The sequence below is a fragment of the Magallana gigas genome, chromosome 9 (assembly GCF_963853765.1).
Source record: "Magallana gigas chromosome 9, xbMagGiga1.1, whole genome shotgun sequence".
Lineage (NCBI taxonomy): Eukaryota > Metazoa > Mollusca > Bivalvia > Ostreida > Ostreidae > Magallana > Magallana gigas.
The window spans coordinates 24,271,671-24,288,499 of record NC_088861.1 but is presented as its reverse complement, the minus strand read 5'-3'; the positions used below and the strand labels follow the sequence as shown (position 1 = coordinate 24,288,499).

The following is a 16,829-nucleotide window of genomic DNA, read 5'->3' as shown; positions in this document are numbered from 1 at the left end:
TATTATGAGCTCGAGGTGATCCAATTTGATCGGACATTATCAAATCTATCATAAAGCCCTTAATACTTTAATGGATTTGATCACCCTGACTGTATTTAATCATCTCAAAATATTCAAGGAATGATTCTTTGTTCGTTAAATATTATCGCCGCTTTCGGTGGTTTTTGTTAGAGGTTTTTCAATTGGTTTTCACAAAAGTCTCAAAATATTATTTTTTGAGTACAAACTTTGAGCAAATTTTCAATTTCTTGTACTTTCGGTTTCGAAAGTTAACACACAATGTACAAGGTAAGCTACACTGATATTGGTTGCTAACTGCACTCTTTATTTCTTAAATATTAGTTAACAAACGATCAAAATAGACACATTTTATTATCTTTGAGGGCATTTAATCTGCTTAATGAAACCTTACCAAATGTTAATAAAACCTTGATGATGTTTTCCTGTATAAGGTATTTTTGGTTGATTTGGGTCAGGTAAGCTTTTATTGCATTCAAAACATCTAACATTTAGACAGGAATTTGCATTGCAAAGCAATTGCGCATGTAGAGATCTTATTTCAATATGAAAAACGACCCCCATTATTTCCTTTTGAGTTGATACATTTTTATCTTGAATAAAAGTCTCAGGTAAATACCCAATTTCTTGTATTTTCAGTTTCGAAAGGTGACACGCCACACACAAGGTAAGTTACACTCTGTCTGATATTAGTTGCTAATTTCACATTCTATTTCTTCTACATCAGCAAACCAACGATCAAAATCAACACATCTTATTATCTTGGAGGCATCTAATCTGCCGAATGAAACCTTTACAAATATAAATGGAACCTTGATTATGCTTCCCTGTAAAAGGTAATATTTGGTCTAAGTGAGTGATAAGCTTTGATTGCATTCAAAACTTTTAATATTTAGACAGGTAATTGTTTTGCAGAGATATTGTGTATGCAGGGATCCAATTTCAGCACGAAGGGACACCCCATCATTTCCTTTCAAAGTTATGCTTTGTTTTGTAAGTAAACTGTTTCCTAAAGTAAATTCCCAATTTCTTGTACTTTCAGTTTCAAAAATTGACGCGCCACACACAAGGTAAGTTACACTCATATCAGTTGCTTAATGCGCACTCTATTGTTTAGACAGGTAATTGTTTTGCAAAACAATCGTGTTTGCAGAGATCCAATTTAAATAGGAATGGGGACCCATGTCATTTATTTTAAAATTTATGCGTTGAAAAATGGTGCTGAAAATCAGTTAAACACTATATGTAAACAATGTTTGAAAACCCGTTAGAGTATTATTTCAAAACATTTCAAATTAAAACATGTATTCGATTTAATTTATTTATGTAACGTTTTTCGGATCGACCAAAGTTGCTCATGCTATTGATATTTCATATTATTAAAGGTAAGATATAGGAATAACGCTGCTCTATGCACAGAGTGCTAGAGAGCTAAAACCAATTCCTGGTACATGTAGGATAAGTTTAATAATGTTAAAAGGGGATCGATGTTTAGATATAAACAAATGTCAATTAAACATGTATGAAATACTAGTATGTTACTGGGTACAAAAACCAGAATAATACATCTAGCATAAAGGGTTTTTTTTCTGCAAAACAGTAAATTTTGCATTGAGTTTTGCTCATTTGGCAATAATTGTAAAAACTAAATAAAATGTGTTTTGAATAAAATCTATCTGCAAGCTAGCTACAATACAACAGCTTTCATAACATGCAATTTAAAAAAAAGAAAAATGGAATTTTAACAAGTCAGGTTTTTTTTTCTTTTTTTTGTTATTTACAAGGCTTTCCGCCGTGTTAGGTTTGTATTTAAGATACCTGATAACTTTGAAATCGAACCCCTCAAATTTGACAAAGAATATTTAAGAGACGGTTTATTTCTCTCGAAAGAAAAATAACAAAAGAAGACTCTACGAGAAACGCTTAAACACTTTGTGACCGGAATTTGTTTTAAAAAGGGTCAAATAGAGTGGTATTCACTGAGAAATGCACGGCAATAAGAAGAAAGAGCTTCCTTGTGTATGTGTTGAGACATTCTGGCGACGAATGCATACCCGAACTTTTCATTATGATTTGGTCCGCAAGACAAAGTATGTTCCGGACATGTATACATTGACAATTAGTCAAAACACCTATGGACTTGACCCCTTTCTACTTAAAATACAAATTTTGATTGAGCAAATGCTTGGCATAAAAAGGTGTTATACCGAGAATATTACATATAAGTTTGACATATGATTACTTCACCACTTGAAGACAAAATTCAACATACCATCGTACAAAAAATAATCCATTGAATTTCAGAATTCAATATCTTGGTGCATGTAAATATACTCCAACTATCTCTGCATTTCAACGCAAACACAAGTGAACCTTTGTAATCTTCGCCACAGTTGTTACAAGTTATACAGTACAGAAGAATTTTAGATTTACAAAAGACATTTCCATTCACATAAAGTCTTGCCACATTTATACTCAAAAGAGAAGCTCCTGTCTTTTGGTAGGGACACGTGCCGCACATTGAAGATACACACCAAACTGCCCTCGTTATTGCATATAATACGATTGTATGATAAATGAAAAGTAAATTCCGATGGAAATTGAATTTGCTACAAATTTATTGCCGATAATCTTTAAAAAAAAACAACAAATCTGATCTGCTCTTTTTATTTTGGATTTTACCGTTATTCTCTGTAGTTTGTAGATTCCAAGAATTGTAGACAAAATGACTTGTAAAGTAATGCTACATGCAGCTATGGGTAAATAGATATAAGAGGACCCCCCCCCCCCCCACTTCCCCCGAAACAGGAACTATTTCTCGAAGTGTTTTTTGCTGTTGGAATCTCAAATGCTAGTTGTTACTTTTTAGGAGTTTTTTTACCACAGGGAAGTATCATGAAACGTATATTACAGGAGAAATTGATATTTAAATCAGTAGGTCGATAGTTATCGCTTTATATATAAAATATATCCAGAACTATTATGAAAAGTGTATAAATTATTCACAAAATTCTACTGAGCTGATTAAAACTACCACCTTTTATCAAGAGGTATGCGTTGCATAAATAAATTGTTGGCGTTTCTTTCCTGTCGGAAATTATCTTTAAAAAGATACAGTTCATTTTACTTATTGCAAAAAACTATATTTAAGTCATTTGAATGGTAAATTTTAACGGAATTGAAAGGACTAGGATATTAATGTACATGTAAAAGAAATAAATGTCATGCAATTCGATAACATATCAGTATACTTTTATAATTATCTTACATTTAATATTAGTGTTTTTCTTCAAATTATTCCTAATGGTGTACGAAAATAATTTTGTGCATATTTTAGCCTTTCAAACTGAAGAAAATCAGCAGTTTAGTTACGATGTCCATACCATACATAATATTGTGTGTCAGTCTAGGAATAGGCGTAAGTAAAAAATGGATTTTGACTTAGTTTATGAATGCTTTAAGGCACAATACTTTCATCATAATTTTCCAATTTTAGTCATCCATATCGAAAATGTGCCCAGAAACCGTACCTACTGTTTCTGTCGTACCCCGATGTCCTTCTAATGCCAAAGAATGGGTCTCAGCTGCCAAACAAAAAAGCTGTAATGAACTTGGACGGATCCAAACATGCACAAATCCTGACAAATTTGTCTATCACTGCGTTTTAAACAAACAAGCTACACAGCTACTCGAGGTTTGTGCACCTACTTGGTTCTTGACAGGTAAATACAAGCATATTTTATGAATTCAATTATCAATAATTTGCAATCATATGTGAATTTTAAAAAATCGATACGATATCAGCAGAATTTTAGCGGCGTTGCAAGTTTGGTATTATTATCGTGATATTCAGTTTTGTAAAATTAAATGTTGCTTAGGATTTATTCTACAATAGATAAATTTCACCTAAGCTTGCTCGACTCATTGAAATAAATCTATATTAACCTATTGATATGCCATAAAATTTGCTACATTATTTATTCCAAAAAGAATAATTTTATTACTGGCATGCACCCCAAAACAGACTGAATTAACAACATGGAGCGGTGTCCAATCAAAATAAAACCATGCATGCCTAATTACTCAACATACAATTACATGTATATCGCTGTGTCTTAGGGAAAATGCATGCAGTTATATTGGTGATTTTCTATTCTGAAGGATGTTATGCTTTCATTGTTTTTCATGGGGTGTTTCAATAGAATGTACAGTTACATAAAATAAAACGGTTCATTAAAAAAAAAATACATTTCCGTTAAACTTGAACTTAATGTAAAGGTTGTCCTCTTTGTGGTGTTTGGCTGACTCACTACGTGAAAAAAAATGCCCGCAAAAAATCTACCAACTGCTGAGAACTGGCAACACTTCTATAGTGGAACTTAACTGTTTGGACCTTTTCAACTGTTTAAACGTGATTAAAAGCCTGATAGTCTATATATTTTTTCCTACAAATGCCTATTTTCAACTGCACTTTTTAACTCACCTGAGCCAAAGGCTCAAGTGAGCTTTTCTGATCAGAATTTGTCCGTTGTCCGTCGTTGTTGTAAACTTTTCACATTTTCATCTTCTTCCCAAGAACCAGATTTCAACCACATTTGGCACATAGCACCACGAGATGAAGGGGATTCAAGTTTGTTCAAATGAAGGGCCACGCCCTCTTTATTGAAAATTTGTTGGTATTTTTAAAAAATCTTCTCAAAAACTATTCAGCTTGAAAAGCTTTAACTTGTGTGGAGGCATCCTCAAGTACGGTAGATTTAGGATTGTTCAAATCATGGTCCCCGGGGGCAGGGAGGGGCCACAAGAGGGGGGTCAAGTTTTACGTAGGAATATATAGAATAAATCTTTAAAAATGTTCTTAAAAAAACTATTCAGCCTGAAAAGCTCAAATTAAAATGGGAGCATTCTCAGATAGTGTAAATTCAAGTTTGTTCAAATCATGGTCCCCGGGAGTAGGGTGGAGCCACAATTGGGGGATCAAGTTTTACATAGGAAAAGATAGAGAAAATCTTTAAACATCGTCTTTTCAAAAACTATTAGGCCAGAAAAGCTCAAATTAAAGTGGAAGCATCCTCAGGTAGTGTAGATTCTTTTGTTCAAATCATAGTCCCTGGTGGTATGGTGAGGCCACAATGGGGAATTGATTTTTACATAGGAATATATAGAGAAATCTTTAAAAATCTTCTTCTAAAAAATTATTAGGCCAGGACAGCTCAAATTAAAATAGAACTATCTTCAGGTAGTGTAGATTCAAGTTTGTTCAAATCATGGTCCCTGTGGGTAGGGTGGGCCACAATAAGGGGATCAAGTTTTACATAGGAATGATAGAGAAAATCTTCTCGAAAACTATTAGGACATAAAAGCTTAAATTAAAATGAAAGCATCCTCAGGTAGTGTAGATTTAAGTTTGTTCAAATCGTGGTCCCCGGAGGTAGGGTGGGGCCACAATAGGGGGATCATGTTTTACATAGGAATATATATAGCGAAAATCTTTAACAATCTTCTTCTCAAAAACCATTAGGCCAGAAAAGCTCAAATTAAAATGTAAGCATTCTCATGTAGTGTAGATTCAAGTTTGTTCAAATCATGGTTCCCGGGAGTAGGGTGGGGCCACAATTGGGGGATCAAGTTTTACATAGGAATTTATAGAGAAAATCTTTAAAAATCATATTCACAAAAACCATTAGGCCATGAAAGCTCAAATTTGAGTGGAAGCATCCTCAGATAGTGTAGATTCAAGTTGTTCAAAACATGGTCCCAGGGGATAGGGTTGGGCCACAATTGAAGGATCAAGTTTTACATAGGAATATATATAGAAAATCTTTAAGAATCTTCTTCTCAAAACTATTAGGCCAGGAAAGCCTAAATTTGAGTAGAAGCATCCTCAGATCGTATAGATTCAAGTTTGTTTAAATAATAGTCCAGGGGTAGGGTGAGGATACAATGGGGGAAGAATTGTTACATAGGACTATATAGAGAAAATCTTTAAAAATCTTCTTTTTAAAGACGTTTTGGCAAGAAAAGCTTAAACTTGTGTAGAGGCAACCTCGGGTAGTGTAAATTCAAGTTTGCAAAATCACAGTCCCTAGTGGTAGGTTTGGGCCGTGATGGCGGTTTGAATTTTACATAGGAATATATAGAGAAAATCTTTAAAATAGTTTGGGAAAGTTTTCGGTCCAAAGCTCAGTACTTAGTGTGAAAGCACAGGTTATGCAGATTTGAGTTTGATAAAACCATGATTCCCTAGAGAAAAGTGGGACCACGAAATGGGTGGGGTATATAGGAATAGAGAAAAATCTTCTTACATGTACAACAACAAAAGGGGCTTGGTATTTACCAAAAGAAAGAAGTGGATAAAAATTGGCAGATTTTCAAATTCTTTTTTTAAACAAGATCTACTGTACTTAGTTGTCAAGATATTTTGTTACTGTAAAGCTAATTTGATCAGAATGAAGGCAATTGTTGCTCAGGTGAGCGATGTGGCCCCTGGGCCTCTTGTTTATTGTTAATTTTCATTTTCACACGTTACGTACATTCTTATTTTGCTGAACGGTCATAATAAAACACTTTAGGTTTTTTTTAATCATACATTTTCTACTAAATTAACGAGATTGTATTTATCTACCGGGTGTATTATTATTTTAGCATAATTTAAACCCGAAATTTTGTGAAAACAAATTGTATTTGTATAATTTGTTAAAGAACTCTTGCAGCTTTGGGCAGCATTGTAGCAACAGATAATTCCATTGGCAATCCTAAAAGGAGCAATTTGAATTACCTTAACAAGATAAAACAAGGCGGTTTTCCCGGGGTTTTTTGTAAGGATGTGGGGACTGGTTGGGTGGGTGTTTTTTTTTTCTTTTTTGGTTACGTTAATTTGCTTCAATTGCTTGCATCTTTTACTCCAGGATACTGTGCCCGTTTCAGTGTAGAAGACAAAGGAATCATAAACGATCCCGATCTGGACTGTACCAAGTTTGATTCCCCCTGTCCAACACGGTTTTTATCCAATGAATCTTACAAATGTGAGTGGTGAACTATAGAATTATTCAGTTATGTGTGATATTTTTTTTCAAATATGTTATCAACATTAGAATTGCATTTATTTGCACAGTAAAATGTATACAATAGATAAATTTTACAATTGTAGACCAGACATGCTACCAAAAAATTGGCCAAAAATCAAAGATGCTTCACTTAGAGAAGTAAGACATTATTACAAAGCTTGCATTGAATAACGAAATTACATCCATTGCAAACATGTACAAGTAAAAGGGAAAATTAAGGATCATGTAAACTTAGAAGACCAAACATTCCAGTGATGGTTAAAAAAACTTGAATTGTATGTAACAGAATTTTGATTTTTATGCTAATATTCACCTGTCTTAATTACTTTTGAAATATAATGTAAAGGAATGATTGCGTTACTAAATAGAAAACAACCCTAAATTTTAAGTTACTTTTTAAGAAGTCCAGCTCCAACTACATGTACCTCTCTCAGCTTTTTTTTTTTTATATTTTACCCATTTGGGACTAAATATATGTAAATACTTAATGATGATGTCATTAAAACAATGAATAGCATAAATCACTTAATTTTACCTTATTGTACTGTAATTACAATTATTTGAGGTCAATGATAAATATTTTGAGACAAGCTGTCTGCTTTTAAACATTTTTCATTTTTTCCCCTGTAGAATGTAGTAAAATAAAACAAAGGAATAGGTGAAATAATTTCAAAAATACAAAATCATATATGCTGATAAAAGTTTAAACATATTATATTTTTGTGTTTTATTTTAAAACATATATAGTTTAACAAGTTGAAAATCTTTTACATGTATTGAAGTTTAAAATCATGATTGCCAATAAAACTTATTGTATAAAATATTTTTTCATTGTTGAACTCAAACTTGATTCTGATTGGTTAATGGATGCAAAATAGGATGGATAGGATAAATAGAATGTTTCTTTTATTTTATATTTTGTATCATGTATACTACATCACGCTTTCTGTCTCTAGCATACTAGCTATACTAAGCTATCCAGTGAAAACTTTATGGATAGCGGCATTGTAATTTTCAACATGAATAAACCAAGAAGTAAAAAAGTAGAATTCGCAATGTCTTTTTGTAGGGATGGGACACAAACCACATTGACATATGTTTTTTTGGCAATATTTGCAATGGCTACAATTGTTTTGCTCATTCTCCTTTGTTCGGGATGGAAGTTGAAGAAAAAACATATTAGATCTAAAAAGACCAATAAAGGAGACTCAGAAAGTATGTAAAACAAGTATACTGTGGAATCATTAAAATTCTTGGTGGCTCAATTTTCGTGGAATTCGTGGGTAGCCCTCTCCCACGAATTTAAATCCTCAACGAAAACAATTTTAGAAGGAGTTATCTTTGTTACTGAAACAGTAGGCTTCACATCCACGAAATTACATCCCCACGAATGAGCAAAAAAGTCATCATCGACGAAAATCGGCCCCCACGAATTTAAATGATTCCACAGTATGTATATATAATAATTCGTTATGGACGAAACGTGAAACACGTGTATATTGTCTGTAATTATAAGAGTGATAAAATAAAACGTGCCATTCAACTTTGTTGAATGATTTGACAACAGAAAAAAATAAAGTATTTTGTATTTTGCAGGCGAAAAAGAAATACGACATTTGATAGGTTTGTATGTCAAAATCTTGTACTAATAGTGATTACTTAGTTTTCAATTAATAATGCATTTTTATTGAATAGTTTTGTTCAGTGATTCCTCATACGTGTTATACATTGAAAATAAAGTTACTCTGAAAATATTAAAATTTTAAAAAATCACATTCACAATTATATTGCAGAGGATGAGAGAAGCAATCACATTTCAGATAGTGAAAATCCTTATCAGAATCAATCTTCGGTGTTAGTATCTCTCTCTCTCTCTCTCTCTCTCTCTCTCTCTTTCTCTCTCTCTCTCTTTCAACATACTCACACAGAATGAAAGATAGAAGAAGATTGAGATAAATATCACATTATAATTTCGATACTTGCTCGGTAATAATCTGAGCTAAGCAGAGAGCCATAAATATATAAAACTGCAATTAATCGTTTATTTGTAGAGATTCGGAGACAATTGAATACAAAAGCCTTTCCGGAGTGAGACAAGGATGCTGTTCTTTAAAGGTATTCATAAGCTTATACCATATAAGGAATGCTCTACTGTGAGTTGCAAATTTTAAAAATTTGCAAAAGTTAAAACTTCTCAAACATTCTCGATAAATCAATAACTTTTCTATGGTGAAATTTTACGCATGTGGTGTATAACACTGTTATTTACAGCTTTTTGGTCAAATTATGTCCCTTGCTACTTTAAGTATAGGTTTGATGATGTTTGTTGATGTTTTATCCCACGTTTAAGGGTTAAAAAATAGGTTTAAGTAAAACAGTTGGAACTAAAACAAATGTATTGTACAACTCAAAGCAATGGCGTGTGTATGGATGTGTTTAGAATGTTTGAATAACAATGCATTTTTACTAGTTTTTTTTTAAAGTTGACAAGTAATTAAATGTTAACATGCATAGTAGTATTGTACCAGCTATTGGGTTTTGTGAGTTTTCGGGTATTCAAAGCTCACATATTCGTATTTTGTTAAATCAGTTGTCTGCTTGGAACAACATAATATAAACTTATCAATCAACATTCAAGTTAAGTTTGGTAACTAAGAATCTAAACTAGTTTATAAATTCGAATTCATTAATACCACTGATTTTTAACGATAAAAGTTAGGATGAAATAATGTGGAAAATATTACTGTATTGAATACGATAACAGAATTCCAACTTTGATGAAATTGTATCAGTTTGGAGCAGGAGAAGAATATTCACGAAATTTAAAATTGACAGTTTGATGCAGCATGAAACGCATAAATACGCACCATTATGTTTTGAAAATAGGTATAACTCGATTCTGTTATTAAACAGTTATTCTCGCACCAAGTGTTTGCCCCTAAATAATAATTAAACTACGTCCACATCAATTTCCTGTAATTTTTTTAAATTATTACTTTTATAAAGTATGAGATCCATCCATAAATACACATGGCGGCCCTTTATGGACAATTTAGGGTTGAACTGTTTGTATGTAAATTTCAAATTTATCAATAATCTTAGAAATAGAAAGTATGATCCATTTTCATAAATTGTGAACTTTAACTTTAAACTAAGCTCTCTGTGTGTTATGTATGAGATTTAACCAAGAGGAGATATTATTTGAAAATTTATTTGATATTGAAATGATCTTTGTTTCTTGAGCAGCTTCTAAACAGAAGTGATAAAAAAACCTCCATAAAATCAATATGAGTAACAATTTTACACTAACGCAAACAATGGTATTGCCCTGCACAAACCAACAGTAGAAGTAAGCTAAAGCTGGTGTTCATGACTGTATAACTAAAACAAAAATCATAAAATCAAATAAAAAAATTTTCTTATCAGCTTGTCGAGTCAAATAAAAGTTGATTTTGAAAAAAGATACCAAAAAAAAAAGAATTTAAATTAGCAAATTAGATCCACTAGAGTTAGACAACACAATAATCATGCATGATAATTCCGTACTATTATGATACGTAACACATTATTATCATTTTTGTAAAATTCTGTCGATATTTGAAATGAAAATCCACACAAGACACCAAAACCATAATTATTACCTTCATTCATTTGTTTATTTGATAAACTTGTGTTTTGATTGATATCTTACATACTGTTATGTTTTTACAGGGTATCAGCACCGTTGGTGATGTACTTGATGCCCTTTCTAGAGACCTTGATATCCAGCGTCAGTTTCTCTCTATCGTTGATACAACAACAGGCCAAATTCTGAATGAGGAAGACCTAATAAAACACCTTAATATAAAATGCATTGAACTTATGATTGGAAACGAAAACAGAAATAATGGATTTTCTGGAAAGGATGGTGGAAATGTGGAAACTGATGTAATTGATAACAAAAAGCTAACTGGTGGAAAATGTCAAATGAGTTGCGGTCATTTTACAGGTTATTATTTGTTGAATCATATTTTCAAAAATGCAAAAGAAGTTATAATGCACTCAAGCTTGCAAAATGTTACTGATGACATCTCTTCCGTTTTAACGAAACTTCAATCTTAAAATTTTAGAAAAAAGATTTTGTCCAAAATATTTTCAAAATCAGTTTAAAGATAACATTTACTCAGAATGAAAAAATATCCATTGATTATAATAAAAACATCGATTGTGTGTTATAAACTTTTGGCTGAAGGGTTATTTATCACTTTCATAAAAGTATGTCATTTAACCTACTTTTTGAGTTTTTGAGAATTTCTTGATTGTAAATAATATTGCAGATAATAAAACCTTTAAGAAATAAAATTCATTAAAGGAATGGTAGTGGCACTACATAGATACAAAGCATTACATGTAAGATTTCAGCACAATTAAAAAAAAATCAAGTCAGAATTTCCTCTATTAGTTTTCAAATCTCAGCCCATTTTGATCCAATTTCACAAAAATGAATAATAATAATACAAAAACATGTATGGTATTGAACTACTTATAATGACCTTATTATGTTAGCATAAAATTTATATGAGGTCAATTGTCAAAATTTTGAGTGTCTTTGGTGTCTTCGTTTTAAGCAATTTTCACTATTTTTGCATTTCGTGCCATGAGATTATTTTAATAAATAAGTGAAATAAAACCAACAGATAAATCTGCAATATTATATAGACTAAATTATAAAATCTTAACTTTTGATAGTAGAGTACTACAGAAAACTACTGCGAAAAACAAAATCTTCAGATTGAACCTAATTCCTTAATAAAGTAAAAATATCGAATATCATGTCAATAATAATTCATTTCATAAACACTTTTTTGTGTTTAGAACAAATTTTACTCATGACATTAAGGATCCTCGACCCCCCGTGACTTCTATTTTTTATGACAGTACGTCACAACATGGCGATTTAAACGCACTGTGAAACAGTTTAAATCGCCACTCTTGGATGTCTATCTCTGTGGCGCAATGGGTGTAGCTTAGACCTATCGACTCGCAGGTACCGAGTTCGAATACCGCAGGGACTTTTATCTTCATGAATAGCGGTAAAAAAATTTCCACCAAAAAATTCAAAAGCATGCTAGAAATCCATATCTTTAACTAATTGAGAAGAATGGGCTTGTATGCAGAACTTTTGCCAGGTGTTAGGACGACCCTTGAACTTTCTAACAATCCAAATTTGAGAACTCAAACACTAAGTAAACAACGCCCTTAAGATAGAGACTTGAACTTCCTGTGTATATAAAATGATTGCTTGTCTTCTGACATAAGGTCGGAAAGTAGGATCCCTCGCTTCCGGTCGAAACTAGAAGTGAAATTTTGAATTGAATTTTTTGTTCAAATAAAAAACGTGTATCTGTTGTGTAGAGTTTATTAAGCTTGATTTAAAACTGAAATCCATTTTTTAAATCAGACGATGCACTGCAGAGATATTGGCGTTTAAAAATAGATTTCTCTAAAAAGTTTGATTTCACGTTCTTGCTTAGGATAAAAAGTCTTAAGCTCAAAGTGAAATTAACTTGTACCTACAATAATTCAAAAAAGTCGTACCCGAACACATTCAGATTTCTTATTAAGTTGTTCCTAGAATCGTTTAGGTTTTTGGTATTTCGTACTTAAAATCTTTTGGATTATGTACCAAACATTATTCGATATTTTAAGCATCTTTTTGTTTTAGTTACTTTTATTCTTAGTTAGGAACTCTACTTCTTACAGGAACTTCCAACGTTGACATTAACGGAAAACCCACTCGTTGCAACGAGTTTTGCTCCAGTTCTTTTTCATTTGTTATCCAACACAAATATTTCAAAAACTGTTTCATTGATTGTTTTAAATTTACATATATTATATACTTCGACAAGATCTCTTTAATTTGAAAAAGCTGATAAAATCATCACGTTCGTCATTAATTGACGTGTATCGCGGTTTAAAAAGTGATTTTGTCCAAAGCTTTTCTCAATATTGATTATAGATAGAGCTCTGAGATTTACAAAGAAGGTAGACCTACCGTTTAGGACATAAGACTGGAAACTTAATTTGGACACTTCCGGAAGTAAAACCATGGGTTTTTTTTTAAAGTTTTCATGTTTTTTAATTTAAATAAAATAAAATATACGTAACTTATGGCCATTATTCAGCTGGGAACGAAACTGAAATCCGTTTTAAAATCGGACGATGCATTACAGATATTTTTTTCCCGATATCATCTGCTCTTTCAACATAGAAAACCCTTATTCCATTTAAGACATCTATTGTAAGTGCTGAGTCTTAGTAGAATAGAATATTGAATATATCCATATTGCTTGCACAAATAGTGCTGCCTTACTTCGCAGGCACATCGAACATGTGTTTCGATCAAACAGTTCATAACGTCTGCATCTTTTTGAAAACCCTAGCGGCACCACATCCAACACAGTATCTAAATGATAGTAAATCCAAGAAAATAACGCAACATTGTTTCCATCGGTTTCTACAAATGCGCCCCGTTTCTAAAATCCATGCAATCATTGACAATGTTCGATCTGCCACACTCTGTGAATTGCACATGTGCGATGTTATAACATTCACTGAAAAGCGGTTAACTATAATCGAGGTTTTTGAAGTATACGTTCCTGGATTTCAGTCTGTCTTGTTTTGTCGTTCATTAGATATTCATTGTCATTGCAGTTGTTGTCATAATATTTTTGTTCAAAACGCGTTTTTACAAATCTTTTCGTCCAAAGTAACGTGTTCGGGTGTATGAAATACCTGAATGCGGTGAAGCATAAATAGTGCCATCGGCCTTCTGTACGGGTGTGTAACGATGAGAAGAACAATAGAAATTGACAACTACTATGGCGGTAATCGGAGATAAAAAGAAAATAATGCGTATTTGTGAGTTCATGTCAGCTTTAAGTTTGAAGCTAACCGACATCTTAGCGTTCATAAGCGGTGTCCAGTTATCCTTGCTAGATGTTTTAAATGATTTAAAATAATTTAAATGTTATATACGAAAACAAATTGAAACGATATGATGTAAACATAATTTTCAAGTCTTAAAATACAAATAATGTGTATACTATATCATGTTAACTGTTATCAATGTACTTTACCAGCTCCAGATTCCCTGTTTCATTATGCAATGAAGGAGTTGCCTTGCAGTTCAGATTCATGTCTGCAGTGTCCGGGATGTAAAGATGAGGTGTGGAATGTGGATGAACTTCAGACCAAGTGCAATATGTCTCCAGATGAAAAACTCTTCTTTTATTATGTTGTCTTCATAAATAAACGCACAGACGATCTTAAAAGAGGGTATAAAAATTATGATTCCATGCCCTGTCTGTCTAACCTGGATCCTAGCTTGGAGTTTCAAACTGTTGGAACTGCAAAAAGTCTCTCTGAGCTGTGAAACGTATATATTATTGTAAATGCTGTCATAGAATCGTTTTAGGAATAAGGATTTTATAACATTTGAAAATACACTAATTAAAATGCTTGTTGAAATATACATTACAAATGATGTATTTTGAAAAGCGCTCGGGTCCTGTACTCAAAAGCCTTTTTTTGGTTTTGTTCTAATAACTATTGATGACATTCCAGTATTCTTGACAAGTGCAAGATTTTGTTCTTCACATCAGCCTTACCATTAATCAACAAAGCTTTTTTTAAATACACATTAATTGCCGCCTTAATTTTATGTACTTATCTATTTTGTAATTTCAATCTTTTTAATTGATATTTATGATTTGTAAAGAATACATTTTTTAAAATTTAAATCGCAACATCTGTATATTAGCATCTTGTGTTCATTTGATCTTTTTTGTGTTTTCTGATCTTACGTACATTCATTTGTATCTACAGTATAGTCTTTGTCAATGCATATACATGTCGAGTAGGACTTACTGAAATAACAACTTGCTGTCATGATCACTTTCTCCCTCCCACCATTCAGACATGGCTATCTATATTTAAATCAGGATTACACATGTGTATGGTAAACCTTACTGTCGCTTTTTATGTCTCAAGTAACAAATTTATGAATATGTAATCTGTGACGTTCCGTTTTCAATAACACGCCAAACCTGATCACGGCTGAGGAGCATAAGTAAACGTCATCACCAGTTTTGAATAAATGCATACGTGTTGTTAAGACCCCCCCCCCCCCCTAGTAACCCCCGTAAGCACCTAGGTTGTCCATCTCGTTGTCGTCTGGGAAGTAGTGCTGGGGCTGTAGTTACGATTGAGTAGTATCGCTGCACTAGAAAAAAGTTTTAGGTAGGCTTTCGATGTAAAGTAGTTAAAAGGTGTATGAGTCAGGTTTTAAGTTCAAATAAGTGTCTACTTGAGACCACATGTTTGTTATGGAAAATTAATATTCCCCGTTTTACCTGTGATGCTTATAAAGGGCGTACCGTCTGATTTAACAATCTTACATGATTTGTATAGACGGCTTTGTCTTCGGGCGCTGTACTCATTAGCTTGTACGTACAGACAAGTATATCTCGTTCAACGCATCCTCCTTACCGAAAGAAGTTGCGGGTTTGTATTCACTGAACGGCTATTTGGTTAGGTAGACCGATGACTAAAGTCAATTCTGCTGGAAGTCTGTTGTCTGTAATTTTGTCGCTTGCAAAGGTCATTTTGACTTATGTTTACATGTATGTTGACATTATCCGTAAGAAAAAGGGAGAATCGTACTTGGTGTATATATATATACACCAGGTCGATTTTTTAAATTCACATTGGTCTGATACGTAGGGTGAACCCATCATCGTATTTTAAACAAAAATTATTTTTAAAAAGAGAGTTTTGTAACGGTAGTTGTACCTGTCAAATATGAAACGGGTTGATTATTAACGTCTTTATACAAGTACATGTATAAACACTCATTTCTTACAATTCACCTAATCGCAAAAATACTTCATAAGAGTAGAACACTGGTCGCAATAGAAGTAATTTCCTTTCGTCGAAGAGAATCATGACATGAGATGCTACAAATATACAATTCTGTTTGAATAGATGCTGTGGACAAATTGAATTTCAAAAATGATACTGTCCAGTGTTCTTGTAGATACATGTACAAAAGTTTGGGTAAATGAAATAAAAAGTCGGAATGAGTGTTATAGGAACATCTACCGATATAAATATGCTGAATATCGGACGATCTTAGAACCAGTCTGATGTTTATTCCTATTTACAATTTGTTGCATATCGGAATTTAAAAAAAAATTATCCAGGAGTTAATTTTGACAGGCCATTGGTGCCAAAATGCGATTGGGTGCTCACGAATCGTAAGACTTCTAAGAGTATGTGGTTTTTTTTAATCATACATGTATGTTTTTGTTAGATTATATTGATTGACTTATATTGATCTATTTTGAGACGTATTTAAGATATGGGTTTTGTAAAATATCGCAGTTGCATTTTAAATGCAAAAAACTAAACCAAACTAAAAAAAAATGTGTTTTGTATTTCATGTCAAAGAACTGGGTACGGTTAACAGCAAAATCGGCCCTGTTTTTAAAATTAATGAAATTTTAAATGAAATATTTGGAGAATTAAACGGTTTCAAAACAGTTTGATTTTTTAAAATATCTTGTACGGTTTCTATAAAATAGCTATCTAAACATAGCATTGTTTATAGCTATTCAACCAATAACGTCATGACGTCATGAAATGTATTGCTAACGTTAATAAATTCATAACCGGAACTTGCAGATTTAAGAAGAAAATCTAGTC

General features: G+C 32.5%; 1 protein-coding gene across 1 annotated transcript; it reads left to right on the top strand.

The window, feature by feature from the left end:
• Nucleotides 1–1,064: 1,064 nt before the first annotated feature.
• LOC105342210 (uncharacterized) lies at nucleotides 1,065–15,202 on the top strand. The gene is made up of 11 exons (XM_066071557.1): nucleotides 1,065–1,088; nucleotides 3,356–3,436; nucleotides 3,515–3,740; nucleotides 6,927–7,043; nucleotides 7,169–7,223; nucleotides 8,155–8,300; nucleotides 8,682–8,708; nucleotides 8,879–8,939; nucleotides 9,137–9,200; nucleotides 10,797–11,073; nucleotides 14,207–15,202. The coding sequence occupies exons 2-11, from the start codon at nucleotides 3,392–3,394 to the stop codon at nucleotides 14,497–14,499; spliced, it is 1,311 nt and encodes a 436-aa protein (XP_065927629.1). The 5' UTR covers nucleotides 1,065–1,088; nucleotides 3,356–3,391; the 3' UTR covers nucleotides 14,500–15,202.
• The last annotated feature ends 1,627 nt before the right edge of the window (nucleotides 15,203–16,829 follow it).

Coding starts and splice junctions, on each gene's coding strand:
- LOC105342210 (XM_066071557.1), top strand. CDS start 3,392: ATGTCCATACCATACATAATATTGTGTGTCAGTCTAGGAATAGGC. Junction 3,741..6,926: donor ACCTACTTGGTTCTTGACAG/GTAAATACAAGC, acceptor CTTTTACTCCAG/GATACTGTGCCCGTTTCAGT. Junction 8,940..9,136: donor TATCAGAATCAATCTTCGGT/GTTAGTATCTCT, acceptor GTTTATTTGTAG/AGATTCGGAGACAATTGAAT.